At 37.7% G+C, this 19,464-nt stretch overlaps 1 protein-coding gene across 2 annotated transcripts in view; it reads left to right on the top strand.

Annotated features, from left to right (window-relative positions):
- The window catches only part of TRIO (trio Rho guanine nucleotide exchange factor), a 253,664-nt gene that overhangs the window by 175,440 nt on the left and 58,760 nt on the right, over positions 1–19,464 (top strand). For both annotated transcript variants that reach the window (XM_027681616.1, XM_027681624.1), the window contains exons 32-34: positions 908–1,050; positions 1,676–1,775; positions 9,847–10,090. In XM_027681616.1, the coding sequence (XP_027537417.1) occupies positions 908–1,050; positions 1,676–1,775; positions 9,847–10,090 (487 nt within the window). The remainder of the gene's footprint in view (positions 1–907; positions 1,051–1,675; positions 1,776–9,846; positions 10,091–19,464) is intronic.

Below are 19,464 nucleotides of genomic sequence, written 5' to 3' on the forward strand. Positions count from 1 at the left end.
AAAATATTTTTTAAAAATCATGTTTAGCTTCTTTTCCTAAATGTTCTTTTTGTAAAAGAAAAAAAATTCTTTTTCTTGCCTGTTCATCCATTCCTACAACTTTCTCCATCCCTTTGGAATCCCTGGTTATTAAATATTTATGGTATATTAAATACTTATAGTGTATTTGAAACCAATTACTTCAGGAGACAGCAATTAAGAGAAGTAAGAAATTTATATATAATAACTTCTTTAGATCTGGAATAATGTTTATATTTAATAACATTTCAGATGTAGGGTTAAGTTGGATTAAACAATCAGATTACAAGTTGGCCAGGTAGATATTAAGTCGTTCCTGGAGTATCTCAAAAAGTAAATATGTTGCAGGCAGTTATTGAAATACAGTCCCTAAATTAGCTTTTTGCCTCAAGATATGTATCAAAAAGTGGGAGGAGTAATACATGAAATGTGTTGTAGAAGTACATGTGTTGCAGTAAAAGTTAGTTTTTCTTTCAGTAAGATTAGATTAATATATCAAGTTAGAATTGACCTAAAATGTAGTATGAGTTTAAAATACGAATGTTCAAGGTGTTATTACTGGAATTCTTGAAGTAAATTAACCCACCCTGTCTAACATGAGATGCATACAGGGCTTCAGTCTTCAAGTTATAAAAGTGGACTCTGAATTTAAGTTAAAATGTTTTTTAAAAGAACAATATTCGTAGTGTTCAGAAGTGTAAAGTAGTGTTGATGATTCAAAGTGAAGACAACTAGCTAGAATTTCCTTTTCTCTGTTCAGGTTTTCAAAAATTATTCACAAAGTTATTCTTTATACCTTCCTCTTTCTGTTTATTAGCTGACTATATGTGTGGATCTTCTCTGCTATAATAGTCCATTGTGGGGGTTTTGTTTCTTTTGCATATCAAAGGCATCTAGTATAGAGAATAAACAGGACTGGATCAAACACATCCGCGAAGTGATACAAGAAAGGACCATTCATCTGAAAGGAGCATTGAAAGAGCCGATCCACATCCCCAAAACCGCACCAACAACAAAACAGAAAGGAAGAAGGTAAGTAGTATTTCAAATAATCAGAGATCTCTACGTACACAACAGCACTCTTTCCTCTGTAGTGTTGAATTTCTAATGACTTTCAGTGAATTGGACAAAAGCAAGAGTAATTTTGTCCAGCTTTATCTTATCATTAATTTACAATTTCCTGCAATGTTGAATTTATTGAGATTTCTGCTCTGAAGAGTCTCTGCCTTGTGTACATTCAGCCATTACAGAAGGGATTTAGAACTGCAATTCAGGATAGGTGTACATTTTGGATTTTTGTAATTCTGGGTGTGTTATTCAGGTCCTTTGTTTTCCTTCCATGAAGCTTGAAATATGTGACCGAGTGTCCTGCTTGCTAGCTTTGGCTAAGTGTTTGTGCAAGTTTCTTGCTGTAGTTCTGGCTGATTGGTTGTTGCCTTAATTCTGCATGATGTAGACCTGGAGCAAATGAATCTGTTCTCTTACAGCCCTGAACGAAGTATTAAGTACTAAATATTTGATTCTTGCATCAGTTGGTTTATTTGGTGTCTGTTGCTGCTTTGTCTAGGAGTGTCTCACTTCTTCAGAGTTGCTAGTAGGGAACTAACATGTTACAAACACAGTACTACTATTGTAACGAAAACTGAATTATTTGCAGAGACGGCGAGGACCTGGACAGTCAGGGAGATGGTAGCAGCCAGCCTGATACTATTTCAATTGCCTCACGAACCTCACAGAACACACTAGACAGCGATAAGGTAAGTTGCCCAGACATTGCTCTATTCTGAGAGCAAATGATTAATCCCTTAGTGTGAGTTAGCATCCAAGATTAGTTTTTAGTACCTTCAGATAGGAGGCATGGAAATATTCAATCTCTTAAAAATAGCTGTCTGCAATAGAGAAAATACACTGATACCATGGAGAAGCAGGGGTGATAGTTTAAATCCAATAGGTCATGAAGAAATATGTTTGTTCCAAACTGAAACCATTTTGGTCCCCTCTGTTCTGCAGTTTGTTCAAAGATTTGACCCAATTTAAAAGGAAGTTTTATTTTCCATAAAATTTTATACTGATGCACAGAATTTTTCTTCATGTTAGTCTTGGCCTTTCTGAAAGCATGCCATCTGCTTTTTGTGTTATCATGAGGCTGGTGACTGCCATAGTTTCTGTTGTGAAGGAAAAATACTCCCCAATGTTCATGGGTTAGAGATTAAGTGTTCACTTTCTGCATGAAAGCTGATAGAAATCACCCAAGAGTAACCTGCAGCCTTGTTGTATGATACTAGTGCTAGTGTTTCCTTTCCTCCATCTCTGCCTGAAGATTCTGGCTGGGTTATACCATGAGGTTTCACAGCCAGAGTTTCTCCTGGGTGAAAGAAAGATATGCACCAAAAGAATAAAAATTCTTCTGAAACGTGTATGTTACTTGTCATTAAAATAAGATTTCTGGCAAGTGAGAAGTGTTAGGACCCTGGAGGGATGTAGAGATGGATAATAGAAGTTTATCAAGCAGAAAGATGAATTAAAACATTGAGGCTGCCTAGCACATTACTGGTAAATGTGGTTAGGGATTTCTGGCTTATTGCTTTCTTGGGTAAAATTGTTCTGATAAGCCATTCAAACTGTGCACATAAATAACCAGTATTTTACAGGGTAGCTAAGTGAATAGGTTTTCAGAGTAATATTTTGACCATTCCCATCGTCACCTAAACTTAGTGAGTTTTCTATATTTTTTCATGTGACTCAAACTCTGTAGTTTGATTTTACCATGTAAAGAAGCAGACAGAAGAAAGTCTGCTTGTATTTGTCAAAAATAGCCTGTTTTGATGTTGTGCATTTGTACTGAAGTTGGTTTATAGTTGTGATGATGGCTTCTTCTAAAGATACCTGTGAAAAAAATGGTTGGTTAGAGGAAAAAAAGTCTTTTGATGACTTTTGTTTTGCTATTTTATTCTTTGCATTCTTACTTACCTTTTTAGTGATTTACAAAAATTGTGCTTTGTATGCTAGCAAACAGTTTTGTTCATTTTCTTTTGTGTTCTTAAGAGTTTAGGTAATCTGTCACACTCAGAAGCAAGACGTGCTCTCTCTGATTTCCCTGATTGTTGGCTGAGATGTCAAACTGTATGCATGCAGCCTGGCTGGATTGTGCTTCAATTCAAATGGAGGTGGTGCAATCCATCCCTGCCATGCAGAGCCATCACCCTTCTTCAGTTGTTTGTGATGTACTGTTTACTGGGGTGAATAGCATGGATTGTTTCCTGTTGCCCTTCATGGTAATATTTCATATCATGTGAGAATTGCTAAGAAAGTTGGCCATGTAAAATACCCTCAGGATTGCTTTCCAGTCTGACATGAGGAAGAGTCTTACCAACAACCTGTTCAACAGGAGTAATAGGTTAAAAGAAGGAGAAATGGAAGGAAGGAGAGATGGAGAATGCTTTTCAATATTTTCCTGAAAAATTAAATTTTAAATGTGACTGTTTTTAAAGTATTTTGGAGTTCTCACATTGGCATATAAAGTTTTTGTTAGACTTTTCTTTGACAAGAAAGACAAGCAGAAGATTCCCTCGAAGTTACTTATGCCGTGTACGGTATGTCTAAAGAAGGAATTTATTGTGCACTTATAAAAGTGCGTGAGTTAGCAGGGTAACTTTGTTTAATGTTTCTCTCATATGTTTTGGTTTGCTAAATACATTAAGAGGAGAAAATTTTTAATCTGTTAAAAAATACAAAATAAAAATTAGTAAGGAAGAGTAACAGGCAGAAGGCTAGAGAAATCTGTAGAGTATTTTACCACTGTTGCTGAGCCTGAAATAATCTCTCACTTTGTATGTTGAAAATTCCCGCAGTCCATTTGAGGTTTAAAAACCACTGTTTTCTCAGCCTAGAAGGCTTGAAGTATGTATGAATGTCTTACAGAGATGGAGTAAAACAGTTTTACGGATGTTAGGTGCTGTTGGTGGTGTTAGCCAGAGGAAGCAGTGGAACACCTCGGTCGAATTTGGAGTATGTCCCAAATGGAAATGGGAATCCAAATCAAGTAACATTAAGAATATCATGTAATTGAAAATAGTATTAATCAAGTGGTAAAAATGTTTAGCTCTGTATTATTTATTATGCTTTTGCTGAACATTTTTCTGTTTACGTGTATCCACTCGAGATTAAGAAAAGACAACAAATATCATATATGTCACAGTAATCAACAGCCAAGTAAGACCATTCTTCTATTTCCTCCAATTATATGTTCAGACAGTTAATTCTTTTAAAATAAATATTTTGGTTAGAAGTGCTAAGCTATTATACAGGGAGAATATCAAGAGTGAAATCCTTTATCCAACAGTCAATACTGTTTCTCACCTCCTCAGAGATATACTTTGAAAGAACTAAAAATCCTTAGCCTTGGTAATAAGTGGCTGAATATTGTCCAGATGAGTTTCTTTCCTTGCATCCTGTTTTCTGACATGATTGGAATTGCTGTAACAACAGAGTAACTTCATAATTAGCTTTTTTCTTCTCCACCCTTCCTATTTAGGCTAGAATTGTGACTTCTGATTGTTGGCTCCACTGTTGCAGTACTGCTTTTCAGTAATGACTGGGATGATGCAATAAACCATATGTTTATAAAGCTGACATCCTTCCCAGCTTCATGTCATCTGAAAACTGTATTGGAAGGTAGAATAATCTTGGCAAATTAGAGGAAGAAATTAATTGGCAAAATACCATACAATTTAATAGGAACATGTTTGAGCTAATGTGACTAGGTGGAAATAGTTAAATACTAATGAAAACAGTGAGAGTCCAGAATGGTTTTTGAGAGGATGATTGAGAAGCTATAGAGGCTCACAACCTGTTTATTGTTTTAACAGTGTGATGTAATTGGGGGGGGCAACGGAAGCAGCAGTATATTGGCTTGTAGAAATAGGATGCTGAGCTGCAGGACATGGAGTCCTCATTCTTTACTCAGCACTCGTAAGGCATCCGGTTTTGAGTTCAGATTTTTAGGAAATCAGTGGTCCATTGGAAGTGTTCTAGGGGAAAGAAGAAAAAGATTAATTAGACGTCTACCAAACATAACTTACAAAGCAAGATAAAGAGTTAGGACTAATAAGTCTAAAGAAAAAAAGGCAGGAAAAACTTCAGGTCTTTAAGTGTGTAAAACGCAACCACACAGTGTTTTACCTGTATTTTCAGTGAATGGGATGAAATCAAAGGACTTATTTTTAAAAAGATAACAAAAATATTTTTTGTGTGTATGCAGATATGAAATCCTAGAGCAGAGTACTTGTGAAGCCTTGGAAATTTCCATAACTGGAGTGCTTTGAGGATAGTTTGGATAAATGTTAATTATTCACACAGCTGTAGTTGATCAAGTTCTAAAGGAAGAAAGTGAATTAGGTAACTTAAGGTCCCTTTCCAGCCTGTTTTTATTATCATGGGATGTATCTTCATATTGCAAGACGTGTTAAATACATCCATAGCACTGACCCATCTGGACATATTAGAAGGTATAATGGAGTCCTGAGTGAAATAGAAAATTTTTGAGAGAGATTTCTACTCCATCAAAGCGTCTCAGTTTTCTGCAGGAGTGCTCTTACTGTACCCTAGTCAGTAAAACTTTGCTTTTCACCTTTCATAGTATTTCTTCAGTGCATGCTCTGTAGCTGAGTAGCCAGCATTTTAGGTGGCTAACAAATAAAAGAGATTCTTGCCCCATTCATTCGGTCTTTCAATAGTTCCTAGCCTCAGAGCTTCATCTGATTTTTAACGTGGTCTTTTGAACTTGATCCAGTGCATAGGAAATTAAATGGGGAGGCTGAAGGAAACAGTTTAGGTCTGGTAGGGTTTTTTCATGCTTGTATTCAGTGATTTGGTAGAAATGTGTAATAAACCAAACTAGTATTTTGGTAGCTGAGAAGATGAGAGGCTTTTAGAAGAACTGTCATAGCTTGTTATCCTAAATAGTAGGAATCATGCTAGCTGCTGTGGGTGGTCAGTGGAGCAATATTTTATTTTTAACAAATTGTCTTTTGTGCCCAGCTGGTAACACTTGGTACTACTGTCGATGTGAAGTTGTATTTCATTTTCGTGCTTCTTTAAGCTTGTGTGTAGTTCTTTGGAAAACACAAAAAGGACTGAAGCAGCAGGAGACAACCAAGTATTTCATTCTGCCAGCTGAGTCTGCGGAAGAGAAAAGGCTCCCAATAGTAGAAAAAATGTTAGTAAAAAAGCAGACATGGCTCTGAGTATACATCTCTTTTCAGAGTCAGAAACCAAATCTGGGCAGCTACCTGTTCAAAGCAAAATGCTCTTTATTTGAGACAAGTTTTGCTCCGTCCCATTTCTTTTCTCCCACAATGCACTTGTTTCCATTTTAAAAGGGGATTAAAGGTTTTCATGCTTGAAATAATTTAGAAATCTTGTTAGCTTCTCTTTGCTTTCCCTTCTCCTTAATGTAAAATTACCATGGTATATTAAATTTAATTTGCAGTCCTAAGAGGAGGTTATATGGCCTAATGTAAAGGCTCTTTTGTCTGATCAGGAGTGATCTTCACAGATAGTGGTAGCAGGTGAACTCTTAATGTGGTATCCCTGACTTCAGCAAACCTATGCTAAGAAGGTACTCAGTCAGTGAGTGTGTGTGCGTGTTTGTATCATTTGGGATTTTTTTTTCTCTCTGTAATCGACAGTGATTAAAAGGCCCCAGAGGTGAACATAGATGGTTAAGGTTAATTTCAGCAACAGCAAGACACTATGTCCTGTGATAAGCTGTTTCATTAAACCTTGCACCTTTTTTAATCTGCGTTTCTGTTTCTGTCTGGCTTTTGTTTTCTCGTCTTGTGTCTGTCTCCTCAGTTTCCATGTTTCAGACATAGCATCATTTATTTTTATCATGCATGATTAATTCAGTTTACATAAAGGGTTTCTTGAGAAGGATGGATAAAGTATATAAAGCCTTTGTTCAGCCTAAATTTGGATTTAGATGGTTTGTAACTTTTTTCCCTTCAGTGCAAGTCAGTCTCCCATTTCTACTGTGCCTCTTGCTCTTCCCTCCAGATAGCCTAGAGAGCCTTGCCAAAGCTGTCCAACAACAGCTGTTGAGCAACGCGCTTAATCACAGACACTCCTTGCTGTCCAACTGCATTTAATCAGTGTGAAAGATGAAATTGCTTTCAGAAGTGGGTTAAGGAGAGAAAACGAGCAATGAAACAAGGAGGAAAGCAGTTTCCTTACCACTACTGCAGCAGGGAGAAAGAACAGTTGTTAACCCAAAGGAAGGGAAAATCGGTAAATGCTGTTTTGGTCAGCTCTCCAAAATTATGTCTATGTGTGCTGGGTAGAGAAGTCATTGTTTTTGGTGTGTCAGGCAGTAGCAGAGTCATCCTGCACTAAGTTGAATCTGGCAGCTACCATGTTTGAGCATGGTGTGGACCTAACTACTGCATGCAAGAAGTGTCTTGCACGCTGTACTGAGGTGTGATTGAATATTGAATTTCAGTGGAATACCAACCAGCTAGGCTATCTGATTCCCACAGTCTGAAAAACTAGGAATTTTTTGTACTTTATTAGTTTCTGATATGGCAGAAATGACAGCCTTTGTTTACTTTTTTCTTTAGCTTAACATTATGTAAAATACTCAGAGAACATAAAATCTGAGATCTTTGTTGTTGTTTTATTAGGGGAAGGAGAAGGAAGAACATCTATATTACCAAAACATGTGGCCATTACATCAGTCACAAAATATATTTCCTATTTGTAGGAAGAGAAGATCGGGAAAGCAAACAGAACCAAAGATATGCTCTTGTAGGTATTTAGGAGAAAATACAAGGACTAGATGCAGTTTCTGGAGAGTATCAGCTTGTTACTGTCTTGGTGTTTGCACTGGTTGGGATATGGACCTCCTGAGAAAAATTTGGTCTGCACTGGACACCTTGTGAAGTCATACTTCATCAGCTTTTTTGTTAGTCCCCATCAGGCATACAGATGGTTTCAATTGTTTCTGAGTTTGTCTGAAGAAGGCTGTAACATAAATCAATACCAGAAAACCAGGGAAAGCTCTTTATTTTTCCCCTTCGGCAGTAGTTTTGCATGGACTAAAATCTAAGATAGTGGAGTGTAAGGGAACAGGAAACATTTGAATGAGGAAGGAGGTAGCATGTTTTGAAGATGTAACCCCTCCATAATCTGGCTATTGGGTCTGTCCAGAGAGACAGAGTAGAAGCAATGTGATTAATTTTTAACCTGGATATAAATGGGTACAACCTGATTTATCTTCCTTAAACACTAGATGTATGAGGGTTTTCTGCCCTTCTTGGCCCCAGCATTCCCCCAAGGAAACTATTCCCTCTTTGTAAGCACACACAAGCAAGGATAGCTGGTGAGATTAGCAGGCAGATACCATGGGAAAACTCTGGAGTTACTGCAGCCTGTCTGCTAGGAGTTATGTCCTGTCATTTGTTGCAGACTTGAGGTAGAGAAGGTTGGAATTATCCTTTGATTCTTACTGGGATTTTGCTGGTTTTGTCATTCTTGCTTGATAACAAACAGCGTTATCCTAGAAAAGTTCCTATCCAGTGTTTCCGTTCCAGGCTTGTAATGAAAACTAATAAATAATAAACAATGCAGTTTCTTATCTCCTTTTTCTAAAGCTCTTGGGATGTAGCTGGCAGCCCTGCAAGAGCCTAAACATAATAGTCAAAACCAACATGGCAGGAACTGTGCAGAATGTTGGTGTAGCACATGCTTCTGTACTTGCTGCAGTTGGAACTCTCACAGGGTATTTTGTCCTCCTTTGTCAGCACAGAGCATTGCAGGATTACCTCATGTAATGAGTTGAACGAATTTGCTGGCTTGGTTCAAAATTACTGAATTCACAGAAGTTGAATACCATCTGAGATCTGGTATGAATATTGCACTGAAGCAGTCTGAGCAATAGAAATATTCACATATAAATAGCTGAAGTAGCCTGGAATGCCATTGCTGTATGGAAGGAGAAGGGATTCCAGGACTTAAGTTGGATGGGTGCTTTGGCACTGAGCAATCTTGGGAATTTTGGAAAGTTTTGATAATAATTTTCATTTCACATCAAAGCAGACGAAACAATCAAAGAGAGGAAACTTAAGCTTAGGCAAAGTTATTCTAATTAAGTGTTTAGAAGAGGGGGAGGAAAACCCTGAGCTTGCATGCTTTTAATTCAAGCTTGTGCAGTTTTATTTGGAGAATCAACAAAAACGTGAAAGTTGTAAGCCCATGTGAATTTTCTACCAAATAGTTAAGTATTTGGGAATCTTATGTGAAGAAATTTATGCTAATTTTTATAACTGTGTATGGTGTATCCTGAATGATTTTGTGCCCTGTATGTGTAAACCGTGAGTAGGGTGGGAATAAGGCAGTAGGTTCATTTGAAAAAAGTTCCTCTTTCTGTCTTGAATTTACAAGATAACAAAGCTTATGAGTGACTGTATTAAGTAATGTCCGGCCTTTTTGTTGCAAATTATGACACGTAAAATATATTCTGAAGTGCCTTCTACTTCAGCTTGTGGGATAAGGAGCAGTCTAGCAAGAAAAACCGCTTAAATCCTCCGCCCAGCACTGTCACAACCAGTGTGCTTTGAACAATAGGCAGAGACAAGCAGAGTTAGAAATCTGTTCTAAAACGCCAGAACTGCCTGATTTTGAAATGATCTCTTCTTGATGTGGAAAGTCCCAGAAGCCTGCTATCTCATCCAAAATACAAATCCTGCCAGGAGTCCTAAATAGGTAACGGTGCGTGACGGATGGTTTGATAACGAGCATTCATCTGGCTTCTCCTTGTTTTTCCCCTCACAGTTGTCTGGTGGGTGCGAGCTGACAGTGGTAATCCACGACTTCACTGCCTGCAATAGTAATGAGCTGACAATCCGCCGTGGGCAGACAGTGGAGGTCCTGGAGAGGCCCCATGACAAGCCTGACTGGTGTCTGGTCCGAACCACAGATCGGTCCCCAGCTGCGGAAGGCCTGGTCCCCTGTGGGTCCCTCTGCATCGCTCACTCTCGCAGTAGTATGGAGATGGAGGGGATTTTTAACCACAAAGGTAAGAAATTATGGAAACAAAATCTAGTCGTCAGCAGCATGAGTTTTGGGAAATGGGGAGAAAAACTTTGGCGTTTTTGCACTGTCTTGATTTCAGCAAGCATGCTGTCTATTCCAAGAATAAAGCAGTTGGCAGTTCTCAGTCTTAAGTCAAAATGTGGCTTAAGATAGGGAAGAGATTTAAGCAAATTATATCTTGGTGAAGAGTTATATATCAGATAGAGCTGCAATGATAGGAAAATCTATACCTGACACATGCTGAAAGAAGGGAGGGAAGGAAATCTCCAGCATGGTTTATCAGCAGTTCCTGAGAAACCCTGCTGTAAGGAGTCATGACAAGATCAGGTTCAGCAATGGAAAGGGTAAATAGACTCATCCATATGGCCTGCCACAGGTATTTTAGTTAACTGAGTTTTTCAGAGTAGCAGTGGCATACTCATCCCTTTTTCTCAGAGGAGCTCTGAAATATTACTTTGGTTCTTTTCAGATGCATGAAAGAACATTCTTCTGAAGGGTGCAAGAAAAATCTTATGATTCTTTTGAAAGTTTTTAAGGATCTAGTGTGCTGTAGTCCTTTGGCTCTCTAAACTCCCCAGGCTCACAGAGTAGATTGTCACTAGAGAAAATACTTGCTTGCTTCATTTGCAACTACTTAAGTTTGCAGGCTGTGAACAGAAAGAAATGTGAATTTAAAAAAAAAAAAAAAAAACCACACCAGAAAATAGTTCACTAGAAGGCATTTCATCACATGCTGCTTCAAAAAGTTTGCTATTGCAAGTAACAAGATTAGCAGACAAGTAGCGCTGGGGAAAATTTGTTTTCCAGCACACAAAATTCGGATTTTGGAGAGTTTTTCATAGATATAACCACAATTTTTTCGATTGTTCGGTCCATTCCAGCCATTACAATTTTTCCCAGGTTTTTTTCAGACACTGTATAAATATTCTTGACTAAAACAGGAATGAGTCTGTGTTTCTTACATTAGGGGCACGCACAGCAGGAACTTCCTGAATGCAGGGTGATAAGGGGGAGGGGGAGCTTGAAGGATTGAGCTGTATAGTTGTAATACTTCCTCGTTCTCTTGTGTCCTGTAACAATTTGGATAAGGAAAGCTTGCAGATGTTCTCATGATAAAATTGGAAAATGTAGTTAGGTATCACTAAAACATTTCTTCCTTTGACTAGGGGGTGAAATCATGGAAACGTCAATAGGATTCTTTTTAACTACACTCACAGAATTGATAAATCCGATGTCCTTTGGAGCTAAGGGACTTCACCTTTGAATGCAGAGAATTTCATTAGGAGAGGCAGATTGTACTGGACAATACATATATTATATGAAGTACATTGAACCTGTCAGACTCCTGAGAGACAGACAGACCTGGTTTTGTGTTTGAGACGTTACTTTTATAACCAAACCAGTGCACATAACCTGTACTGCTTTTTTTTCTTTAGCATTTGTTTGGGGAGAATGGGGCAGAGCATTTTGAAGATACTTTATTAGGTTTAACATGGTACTTTGAAATAAAGAGCATTAATTAATTATATTAATCACGGAGAGTGAAGAAGAAGAGAAAGCCGTTGCTAGAATGAGCATGATTTGCAGGGTTGAATGCAGCCTCAGAAGTGCCTTCTGTCACTGCCACAGGCTTCCTGTGGGATATTATGGTATGCCTTCTAAACCCCAGCTGATAAGAGCAGCTGCTGATTGTTTATTCCCACATTAGTGGGTGTCAGGCTTTAAGAGATGGATGTCAAATTTGTAAAGTTTCCCGTGTGTGTGACTTCAGTCAGTGTGAACTGTCTTGAACATGCAAACTATTATATAATGTTAAATAATCTGGGGGGGGGGAAGGTACTTGAAACCACTGGATATGTTTCACTTTGGTCTCTACCTCAACTTTCTATTGCTTGAAAGAGTTTGATAATCTTCATTTTACAGAGGAATTACAAAAATTAAGCAAAACCAGTGGAGTGCTTTGATTTTATTTTTCCCCCTGTAGTGAAAAGTATCCCACAAACCAATTATTCATCTCAAGTACTGCATTTGATTAAAGGTCTTTAAATAAAGCATTGGGGAATGTGCTAATCAGAAGAATAGAAGAAACAATTAGATGAACTTCTCAGAATTGTTCGTTATGGGCATTGATTGAGGTAGAAATTTCTAAAAATACAAAACAAAACAAATACTGTAACAAATGACAAGTGAATGACTTACGTAATTTAAGGCAGTCCATGTTCTTGGGTGGATAACTTTTAATGTATGTCCTAGATTTCTAGTACTTGATTCTGTAGCTTCAGTCTTTTTTATACAGATTTTTTTTTTCCTTTTTTGACCATAATTCAGTAAAACTTTCAGAGTTTTTGAGAGATTGGACAAATTAGGATATTGCCCCCTGGAATTTTTAGGTCTGAAAATACACATCATATATGAGACTCACAGTGTGAGCATCAGGTCGGAGTAATTTTGTACAGTTCATGGGCAAAGCCACATGCAGTAGACATGAGTCTGGAATTTTTGCATGTCTAACATCACAAGCTGTTGTGAGAGGCTGAGGGGCAGAGATTTTATGTATTATTGCAAGGGAAAGAAGGAAGTGATCACCATTCAGAAGTGGTGGGGTTGGCTACTTGGATGTTGCGTGCTTAACCTATACAGATGTTTTGTTGAATAGAAGAGTTTTGCGCTCCTTTCAATATCTATGGACGCTACAATTTTGATCTTTTCAACAGTGTTTATCAGTACCATTTGCCAATGAAACAAGTTGGAAAGTCACAGCATATCAACAGGTGAAGGGAGCTTCACAGGTTTGAAATGGCAAACCTTTTGTAGTTGACAGCTGGTTAAGTTGTGTCAGACCACATTCCATCACTGAGTACAGAAATGTTGGGTGGTACTTAATGCCTTAAGTAATCTGAAATTATTATCCAAAGTAGGGGAACATGCAAGTTTATTAAAGCAGAAAGTATGTTCAGCGAAGCCTAGTTCTAAACAGCTGATCTTGGTCATTCCTTGTCTGTCTGCATGTTGTCTGTCAACAATGAAAGGTAGTGTTGTTTTATTCTCATCTTAAAAGACAGCCCCAAAAATGACTCTCATCATTTGCCTACAAGTGTAGGTGTTACTTCTGCTCTAAGAATGTGTATTATCTTAAGCATCTAATCAGTATCAATAGGTAAAAAAAAATGCGTTTACATTATCTTAAATTTCTAAGATTTTATAGTAGTTAGGGTATCAAACACTTTGTTAAGAGTATGAGGAAAGCATCGCACAGAAAAGCTGTTCACTAGGTAGATAGTAATTTAGGGGAGGACTTGATTCCAGGTTCCTGACCTCTTGCTTGCTCTGCTGGATATCAAATCTATTTTTTTAAGTTGTTTAGGTCATTTAATCAAGTTGTGCAGTTTACAGATGAATACATTTTAAAAAATTTAGATTCCTTTTATAATGGGGGGAAAAGAGAAACAAGTGGGTAGTGAAGAGGCTTAGTAACAGTTGGTGCACTCTACAAAAAATAAATCACTAGCTCTAGAAGAACATGTTTTTCACAAGTAATACATAAGGCAATGGGTTTTTTTGCAATGATTTCCCACATGTTTCTGGGCGTGGGGAAGAAAGAATTTTCCTGTTGTTTTATTTGGTGCTTCTCTTTTTTAACACGCATTTCTTCTCATCCTGTGGTACATTCATTTTTATATGTGCAGTTCTCTTTTGTTTTCAGGGCATTTATACTGCCACTGGGCTTTGGGTAAAGGCCATGGGACAGGATACGGTGTAATGAAATTGAACATGTAAGCTCAGAAAAATTTGCAGCTATTTAAAATTGTTTGTGCATATCTTGCCTGTTTAGATCACAAATTCATGGAGAATTCTTGATAGTCCATCTTATCCCTTCTGTAGGTGCTACTGTTCAGAGAACTATAAAGGCTACAACAAGTCTCTGCTCATGAGGCCACATGTATATGTCTTCTTTAAGTTACAGGATTTTTTGGGGGACCATGTCTAACTGCCAATTCATCTGTTTGTTCCAAAACTTGGCCACAGAGTTCTTTTATTTACCTGGAGGTACAATGTCTGCCTGTTTTATACAGTCGTATAATCCAGGGATCTGTGTAGGTTTGTTCAAATCTGAGAGGTCGGTGATGTCTTAGTAACATAGTGCCAAACCACGCACCTCTCACATACTGAATACTGGCTTTTGGTTATACCCTCAGGATGCTGTCCTGACTGCTGCCATAAACAGAAAAATGTTGTTTCAGCAATCTTTTTTCTCCAACTGTAGTCTCTCTCAAAGAATATACCACAATAAGGAAGATCAAATGGCTTTCCAAGACAAAGATTGGCAAATTTGTTCAAATTAGCTGTGTAGTAAGCCATTGTCTACATCTGCAAAATGGGAAAGAATGATGTAGGGCAGGCGTCAGAGCTCTTCTTGAATTGGTATAGGTACCTTCTGTTCAGGAATTAGGGAAAAGAAATATTGCATGGGTGACCTAGATATGTTTCCCCAGAAAAGAGAGATATTTTATAGCTGAGGCCACAGAATGGGTTAAGATAGTCTTGAATTCATTATGTTAAGTAAGCTTGCACTTGCACAACTGATGACCTTCAGAATATTAATTTTCAATGAAAGGAGAAGGGGAGAAAGTAAAGGTAAAACGTCTCATGTGTGATCAAGAGCTTTGAAAGTTACGGTTGAGAAATGGACTGTTTCATGCTGAGTCCGAATATTGTTTCATGTAGGAAGAGGAAGCTGTGGATAGCAGCAGCAGAACTTGATTGAGTAAAATGGGGATCCAGTTTGGATAATGGAAGAAGGACTCCCTGTTTGTAGTGGAAGAAAAGAAGGGTGGCTTGGGCAGCAATTGTTTGCTTACAAGCAGAGGGAGGCTGTAGAAGGGGAGGATTTGCTATTTTGAAACTGCAAGCAAGCGAAGCATGGGCCATGTGTAAGGAAAAAAGATCCCCACCCGTGGCTCAGAGCCAAAACGCTGCCTGTGAGACTGCCTGACAGCGTTTGCAGCTGCAGGAAATGAGTTACAGCCCAGGCCAGAGGGGAAAGTAACTCCTGACAATGAGCTGGTAGGGGACGTGCTCTGCCGTGGGGCCAGGTGGCAAAAGGGTGGGGGCTGTAGTTTCCAAGGCACCATACCAAAAGGGATCTGCTGCTGCTACACAGCCGGATGAGATCACATGCAGAAGGTGATATAGAGGAATATGTTGAAGTTGTACAAGACAGCAAACATTAATCTAAAAAGTCTGTTTCTTGACAAATCAATTACCTCCTTGAAAATTTCCAAATAACAGGCTGCCCATCCAGATATAACCAGCTAGTAGAAAGCCTTATGAGTAGCTCACAGGAGGAAAAGCCTAGCAGTCAGTTGGATTTGACACTCCACTTGTTTAAATTAGCAAAAAAATTGTAAAAGCTGTGCTGCAGTGTCAGTTCAAGTTATTTATCAGGCAGACATTCGCTTGAACAGAGATACCTGTATTTTAATAGCTAAAGTTCAACTTCACAGTTTTCAGTTGTTGTAAAAGCCTAATAAATCATAAGTTTTAATTTAGTCACAAACATTTTGTGCAAAAGCAGTAGGAGTCTACTAGTGGCAAAGATAGTTTGAATTTAGGTTGTGTGTGTGTGGTTTTTCAAACATGTTCTCATGCTTTAGTCCAGGTAAATAAAATAGCTGCAGTATAAAGTAAAACAAAAATTCTCTATCCTGACTTTCCTACTTTGTGGTTTTAGTTGAGTTTGCAGTTAAAAACATCATTTGAGCATAAGTAAATGTAAATAAAATGGCAGCAATTGACTGTTGTTCATCAGATCATGATCTTTGCTTTGAGCTTTGTAGCCAAACTATGTCAGATGGTCGGAGTTAGACTAATATAGTCAAATTCTAATTCAGCCTTGATAAATAGTAAAGTCTGTATAAATTATTTTCTAAGTGTTGTGCAGTCTTAAATTAGACAAGGAGGTTCAGTGAATATCACAACTTGAATTTCCAGAAGCATTCTCTCTAAATCAAGTTTACATGTCCTCTGAAACATCATAGGATTGATTTCTGCATAAACCTGCCTTTAACTCCTGCATTATTCTTTTATCATAAAGCAGCCCAGGAAGACCAGTCAGATCTATCAGTATTTCCCATGCTGACTCTATTTGTGAGCAGAAGTATGTGGTTAATTTGTCTCTGGAGTTTTTGTATATAGCTGATGAAAGCGTTTTGCCCAGCTTGGGAGCTCAATATTACAGCTGAGAAAAAGAAGACATTTTTGTAATACTGTCTTGAATATACTTTTGGTCCCAGACAGCTGCCAAATGTATTTCTCTTATATATGGTAGTTGGAAAGGAAATCAGTGTGTGAAAAGTATCTGCTTCAGAACAGATGTATTTGCACAGCTGATCTTTGGGAGGTAGAGTGTGGATATAAACTAGCAATTCTGATGGCTTTAGGTTTCCCAGAAGAGTTGTTACTTTGCTTGCAATTAGCCTTTCTTTGACAGCAGTTCCTTTTTCTAATGAAGGTTAGAACAGAATACAACTCAAATTGTATCCTGCTAAAATGGGTTCTTCACCCAGAAGTGCTGGACTGACTTCCTCCAATTCTGTTTTTGTGGAGAGGCTGCTGAATGTGTTCCATTGACTTCATTTCACTTTTCCTGCAATCAAATAGTAAAATATTAGTCTCTGTTATGCATGCTAAAGTGGAAGTGTTGCATCACTTTTAACATAATACTATTTGAACCTTTTTTGCAGATGCTGTTGACATCTCTCTATTTGTTGGCATTACTGTGCAATATTTTGCTTATATTTTGAGTGCATTTTAACTGACCCATCCTTTTGAGCAGAAGATTGGACTATGTGGATTTTTGAGGCCACTTGGAACTTGAGTTATCCTATAATCCTATGCTAAAAGTTAGAATTGCTAGCATGGATTTACATTCTAAATGTTCCTGGAGTCTTGGACTCCCCTTAATGCCTGTGGGGCTATCAGAAATGCTTAAGATTTTGCCCCAAAATACATTTGTTCCATGTAAGAAATGGGAAGGAATCATAAAAAGTATTTCTGCTTGTGAAAAACTCCAGTTGTTCTTGTTGCACCCTGCTGCATATGTTCATTTGTTAATATAAGCTTTAAACTATCAGTGATACAGAGGTTCCTTAAACACAGGGTCTAGGGGAATCTAGTTGCATGTAAGAATCTGCAAATACACTGAAGGAAGGAAAGCTGCCAGGGAAGCCACATGGAAAGAGGGACTAGTAAAGCTGAATGGTCCTTTGTTGCTTTCTACAGAAAAAATTAGGGGACATGGAAGTAAATGGGGTCATGAAGGTCAAAGTTTAAGCTGTTGTTCTTCACTTTACACTTTATAAATATTAGGAGAGGATTCTAGAAATGTTAAATATAGGGAATTTGTAGTGATGAGAAAGATCCTGAAAGAGAATGAGTAAGAAAGCATAGCTCACTAACAAAAACAGTATATTAAGTGAAAGGGTTTAAAAAAACCCAAACTAAACTAAAAACAAAAGGCTGAAGCATAGAATCATTTAGGTCGGAAAAGGCCTTTACCATCAAGTCCAACCGTTAACCCAGCACTGTCGAGTCCAGCCCTATCCCTCGAAGGAAACATCACCTCTCCAACCATGAATTGCACCCTGGTCTCCTGCATGACAGGTGGGGACTGGCTGACTAGATTGAAGTATTCTTTAGGCAGTATTAAACAGAAAAACTTGGCTGGTGAAAACCACCAAATTTTTAGCCACTTAAAATGTTTATATCAGTAGCTAATGTATTTTAAAGAGTTTATCGTGGCCTGACTTGGTTGCTGGTCCATCCTAGTGTATTTTGTGCTAACTTCTCTCATTGTCTCATGTACAAAATACATGCAATCTCAATGCTGGTTGATTTAGTAGAACAGGCTTAAGTGTATTTATCCTTTCACCCTAAAGATGTGGCAGGACTACATGCAGTCATGCCAGAGTCAGTTTGGAAAGCACTGACTTAGAGCTGTGTCTTAGAGCTTAAAGTCTCAGGGTAACATCTAAAGAAACAGTGCTTACAGCAGGTGGTACCCTGGAGGTATGTGGCGTGTTCTCTTTGTGTCCTGGTTGCTTGCTTAAGTGAAAGCTGAGGCTTTGGGATCCAGTGCTCACTCACATCATCTTTGGCTATGTTGAAGTTACAGTCCTCAGAAATGGAGTAAATTAATAATAGTAGCATTTTACTATCTTATGCTATTTGTGGAATAATTCTGTTATTGTAGCTGTTGGGGTGATGACAAGCATTTACAACTCTGTAATGATTTTTATTTGAAAATAAATATTTTATCTGTTTTGACAGTCTCCTCTTTTGTGTAGGAGCATTTTATTATTTTATAAAGCCAAATGCCATTCTAAATTGCAGAAGCAGATAGCACTGTTTTGTCAAGTTGTGAGCTTTTGAAAGACAGCATTATTACCTTTTGGAAAGGTTTAAGTTTTTCAGAATACTGAGTTCATATTTTTGTCATCAAGAGGCATACATATTAGGATGTTTATTTCTTCTTGTGTGCTTCAAGAAGTTAACATTATTAGCAATCTAAAATTTCTAGCATGATGCCATGCTTTGTTCAGGAGGAACTCGCTGGGAAAAGAGAATGTCGAGAAATTTTGAGTCAATTAAAACAATTTTCTTGCACCTAAATTTTAATTGCTGTCCTAAAGGAACATTGTTGTCTTAACTGAGTGTAGTAGCTTTCTGAAATATCTGAAGTATAGACTTAGAATGGCTATTTCGTAACTGCATTTTCACAATTCTAATAAGGGGTGATGCTATAATTTGTAGGAAGTATACTCTTTTCAATTTTGTGAATTGTGCAGTCATGTTAATTTATTTTGTTCAGAGGTAATTTTCTTTTAAATGTAGGTAAAACATGTTATGTGTAATCCAAACAGAAATGTTTTACCTTTTTCACAACTGAATTATGCTGTGTTTAAAATTCAGAGTAGATATAAAAAATGTTAATTACAATGCAGAAACCCTCACATTTGTGGAATTGTGTAACAGTACACAATTTCAAGTGTTTCTGTGTTTTAACATCTGATAGGCAATGTATAATAATAAACCCCAGTCCTGTGGATTTTCTTGCTCCTTTTTTCTCTTGTACCTATGGTAAAGCTAGCCTCCAAATACATATAAATATATTTAGTAACAAATCTGTGTTTATAATTCACAAAAATGCAGCTTAGAAAGAGAGAGAGAGAGAGAGAGAGAAAAGACCTGTTTCTGGTTTTGCTGTCATATTAGATGTAGTGCAGAGGAATTGAGCAGCTTGCTTCATTTTGCCAAAGTATCTTTTACTATAACAAAGGAAGCTGTGAAAGTATGTAA

Source organism: Neopelma chrysocephalum, unplaced genomic scaffold (assembly GCF_003984885.1).
Source record: "Neopelma chrysocephalum unplaced genomic scaffold, ASM398488v2 Primary Assembly neopelma1_22b, whole genome shotgun sequence".
NCBI lineage: Eukaryota > Metazoa > Chordata > Aves > Passeriformes > Pipridae > Neopelma > Neopelma chrysocephalum.